The sequence below is a fragment of the Nicotiana tabacum genome, chromosome 24 (assembly GCF_000715075.1).
Source record: "Nicotiana tabacum cultivar K326 chromosome 24, ASM71507v2, whole genome shotgun sequence".
NCBI lineage: Eukaryota > Viridiplantae > Streptophyta > Magnoliopsida > Solanales > Solanaceae > Nicotiana > Nicotiana tabacum.
Window position 1 is genome coordinate 21888170 of NC_134103.1, and position 4823 is coordinate 21892992.

At 36.2% G+C, this 4823-nt stretch overlaps 1 protein-coding gene across 1 annotated transcript; it reads left to right on the plus strand.

Moving 5' to 3' along the window:
- Positions 1 to 1812: 1812 nt before the first annotated feature.
- LOC107767788 (cyclic dof factor 1-like) lies at positions 1813 to 4538 on the plus strand. Its single transcript, XM_016586878.2, has 2 exons — positions 1813 to 2149; positions 3200 to 4538. Exons 1-2 carry the CDS (start codon positions 2024 to 2026, stop codon positions 4277 to 4279), a joined length of 1206 nt encoding a protein of 401 aa, XP_016442364.1. The 5' UTR covers positions 1813 to 2023; the 3' UTR covers positions 4280 to 4538.
- Positions 4539 to 4823: the final 285 nt, after the last annotated feature.

Genomic DNA, 4823 nt, shown 5'->3' on the forward strand with positions numbered 1-4823 from the left:
GTCCTCAGTAAGCTGAAGATACATGTCCTGTCTAATCACTTCTCCCGAATACTTCTTCGGTCTTCCCCTACCCCTCCTTAGACCCACAATCGCCAGCTTCTCACACTTGTTCACTAGGCATCTGTGCATCCCCTCTTCATATGCCCGAACTACCTTAGTCTTGCTTCTCTCATCTTGTCAACTATGGGAGCCACCCCCACCTTATCTCGAATAACTTCTTTCTTAATCATGTCCTTCCTATATGCCCACACATCCATCTCAGCATCCTCATCTCTGCAACTTGCATCTTTTGAGCATGAGAGTTTTTAACTGGCCAATATTTTGCCCCGTACAACATGAATGGTCGAAAAACCATTCTATAAAACTTACCTTTAAGTATTTGTGGCACATTCTTATCACACAAAATATCGATGCGAGATTTTATTTCATCCACGCCATTCCAATACGGTGTGAGACATCATCATCAATCTCTTCATTTTATTGGATTATGCACCTAAAATATTTAAAACTACCTTTCTTAGGAATGACTTGTGTATCAATCCTCACTTCTACATTTTCCTCCTGAGTTACTTCACTGAACTTGCACTCCATGTATTCCATCTTAGTCCTGCTCAGCCCGAACCCTTTAAACTTCAGTGTCTGTCTCCAAACATCTAATCTACCGTTAACCCGACCACATATCTCGTCAATCAATATTATATCATCAACAAATAACATACATCATGGCACCTACCCTTGGATATGTCGCGTCAATACATCCATCACTAAAGCAAATAAAAACGGGCTAAGGGATGATCCCTGATGTAACCCATCAATACTAGGGAGTGCTCTGACTCTCCACCCACTGTCCTAACCCGGGTCTTGTCTCCATCTACATGTCCTTAATTGTCTAATGTATACCATAGGTATATCTCTAGCCTCTAAGCATCTCCTTAAAACCTCCCCAGGAACTTTGTCGTATGTTTTTTCTAGGTCAATAAACACCATGTGTAAGTCCCCCTTCCCCTCCTTGTACTACTCCACCAATCCTCAAATTTGCACTTATCTAGTCACATTCTCAATTCACTAACTAACTATAAATATTTATTTTTGTAGAATCCCGAACTAAAATTCATAATATTCAATTTCGAATCCGCCTCAAATTGTATTTATAGAGTGGGGAAGGACTAAGTGGGCGTTTGGACATAAGAATTGTAAAATTCCAACAAAAGGTGAATTTTTTTTTCAAGTAAAAATGGTATTTAAAAATTAGAGTTGTGTTTGGACATGAATATAATTTTGGATTATTTTTTGAATTTCTGTGAGTGATTTGAGTGAAAATTTTGAAAATCAGCTTTTTAAAAATTTTTAAATTTTTGAAAAAATCCAAAATTTATTTTTAAGTGAAAATTAAAAATTTTATAGCCTCGAAAAAAAGTGAAAAAATTCTTACGTCCAAACGGGCTCTAAATAAAACAGAAATAGGGTTAGGGCATATCTATTGAGAAGAAAAGCATAGTCAAATTGGGAAAGTGCTGCTGACATGGACAAAAAGGAAATGGAAAATATAGTACAAAAAGCACTCACCTTTTTTTTTTTTTCTTTTCTTTTTCTTTTAAGGCAACTTTATTGTTTTGGTTGGGTACGGAATCAAAAAAACAGCAAACAAACCACACACTTGGAAAGAACAAAACCGCTCTCCCCCCTCAAACAAAGCAAATCAAGATTTCCCCGTTGCCACAAAAACTTGTGGCTCTAAATCCTTTCCCTTTACTGACGTGTCACCCCCACCCCCCAACTCTAAAACCCCTTCTTCTTCTCTTCTTCCTCTGTATGTAGTCCAAAGTCCAAACTATAAGACACAAACCATCACAGAAACAAAACAAGAAGATAAATATTTGTTCCCATCTTACCATCTTTCAACCTCCAAATTTTAGAAAAAATTAACCATAGTACAGAAAAACCAAGAACAGGAAACGGAAAAGGAGTGTAATTTCCTTTTGTGTAAAAGCAGAACAGAACAGAAGAATTCTAAGTAATTGGAATGTCAGAAGTTCGAGACCCTGAGATTAAGCTGTTTGGTCAAACGATTGGTTTGACACAGGAAAGAGGTCTATGGAATCGAAAAAGCTCGTCGTATTCAACTTCAACTGCTTCAAATGAAGATAAGGTAAAAAGATTTTGAGTTTTTCTATATGTCACAAAGTCTATATTTGAGTATGCTTTCACCATATTGTTTCCAAATATATGATGAGTTTAATGAAAATGGAATTGGGGTCACTTTTTTTAGTATGTTGGTGTTTTTTCTTTTGAAAATTTTCAATCTTTCTTGATATAACATCTTTCCTTATGGCGAGGGTTTATCAGAAATGGTCTGTTTCTAGCTTTCCCAAGATAGGCGTAAGTTCTGCGTACACACTATTGTATTTGTTGTTAGTTATCGATCTTTCTTGATATCATAGCCTAAAATGGAAATGTAAAAACTAGCTTTGTCATCATTTTGTCTATTGGAATTTTATGTTTTGGGAATTAGTTTGGTACTATTTGGGAGTCAGACTGAGGTTTTGAGCTTCAGGGAAATCTCATTTGGTGCTCTCGTTTTTTTGGGTTTTGTTTTTTGTTTTTTCAATTTAGATACCATAAAGCTGTGTCTTTTCAATCTGACCAAGAGACTGAACTTTTGGTCAGTTTCTTGCTGTTTGATCTGTTTTCTGTGAGTCTCTTGTTCTATTTAGTCATCTTAATAATAAAAAAAAAGCTCTTATTTTATTTTTCTTATATTTTCTCCTGCTGGTCTGAGATGAATTTAAACTGAGAAACATGGTCGCAAAGAGTTTATATAGTCGACCTCAACTTGTTTGAGGTCAAGACGTAGACACCTAGTTGTTGTGATATATTTTCCCTTGCTGGGGTAATCCAGTCAATTTTGTTTAATTGCCTTTAGATTGCTTCTGCAAAATTTCTAGTATTTCACTTTTAGATCTTCTTTACCAAAAGGGAAAAATAAAATGAAGGTTAGTTTAAAGAAATTTCTACAGTAACATATTGAGAGTTTTAATGGCCTGTTATTGGATTTTGATTAATTCCAATACATCTATATCATGCCAAATCCTTATTACTTATGCTAAGACAATAATTTATCATCTTATCGGTAACGAATAGTTTTGATTGTTGTGAGAGAGCTCAAAATTAACCTTTTTTTTTCTTTTCATCCGACCAGATCATTTCAAAAGGAGAATTTACACAAAGCAAACAAGATAATGAACTTGTCGATCCAACTGCAGACTCGTTGGTTGAACCAGAAACATCATCCGGTATAAGTGATGAACTTAAGATACAGGATGCGGATAAAGAAACACTATCGCCAAAATCTATTGAGGAAGAAGATTCGAGTGAGGAAAAGACACTCAAGAAGCCTGATAAATTAGTTCCATGTCCGCGATGTAATAGCATGGAAACAAAGTTCTGTTATTATAACAATTACAACGTAAACCAGCCCCGTTATTTTTGCAAGAATTGCCAGAGATATTGGACTGCTGGTGGAACAATGAGGAATGTGCCTGTTGGTTCTGGCCGTCGCAAGAACAAAAGTTCTTCCACTTCAAATTATGGAATGCATCTTCCTGCTTTAAGCGCGAACGAGACTGTCCTAACATTTGGATCAGATAAACCTCTTTGTGATTCCATGGTTTCTGTATTAAACATAGCTGAGAAAGAAATTGGAAATGATCAGTCAAATGGAGTTTGTAGTACATCCTCAGTTATAACTGAGAAAGAAAAAAATTCTAGTACACATGATTTAACCTGGAAAAATTTTCAGGCATTTCATCCTCAAGTACCCTACTTTCTAGGCGCTCCGTGGCCTTATTCTGGATTTCCAGTATCATTCTATCCAGCACAACCTTACTGGGGCTGCACCGTAGCAAGCCCTTGGAACGTACCGTGGCTATCTTCTGATCAATCGGTCCATAACACCGGTCCTACTTCACCGACATTAGGGAAACATTCTCGGGATGGAAGCAAGCTTAGTACATCACAATCAGGGAGAGAAGGAGAGAGATGTGTACTGATTCCTAAGACATTAAGGATTGATGATCCAAATGAAGCGGCGAAAAGCTCTATATGGTCAACACTAGGTATCAAGAATGAGAAGATTGATTCGGTTCGTGGGGCTAGGCTCTTCAAAGCCTTTAATACAAAAGCTGATCATAGAAACCGTGAATCTGATGCTTCTTTCGTACTGCAAGCTAATCCAGCAGCCTTATCTAGATCGCTTAATTTCCGTGAGAGCACACAATGAGACTCAAATTTGCGTTAACTCGTTCCCAAGGAAGCAGAAGCAGTATTACTGATGTTAGTGCAGCAGCTAGTTTTTGGTAGCAGCATAAGTTAGTTGTTCAAAATATAAGCATTTATAGTTTTGCAGTATGTGTACTTTGTACATAAACCTGTAGAGTTTTAATAGATAGAGAAAATAAGATGCAGCTGAAGATTCTGCAGTCGTAAATCTGGAATATTTTTTGCTTTGAGATATTATATATGAAGTTTTTACTGACTTCTGATATTGATAGTTTTATTGTGGTTTTTGCATTACTTTTGTGATAGGTTTATCCTATCATTATGGACTTTGTAGTTCATGTGAAGATTAACTTTTTTTTGGCTAAGGAAATAAACTATTTATGAACCTATTACAGACTCCTTTAATATTATGGTCTGTTTCAGTACTTAAAACTGACAGTAAAGAGCATCAAAGGTCAAAAGGAAATGTTTTCAGTCTTTGACATCCCATTATACAAATTTCACTGCAGTTTCTTAATGGTAGGTTAATAACATATTACCAACAA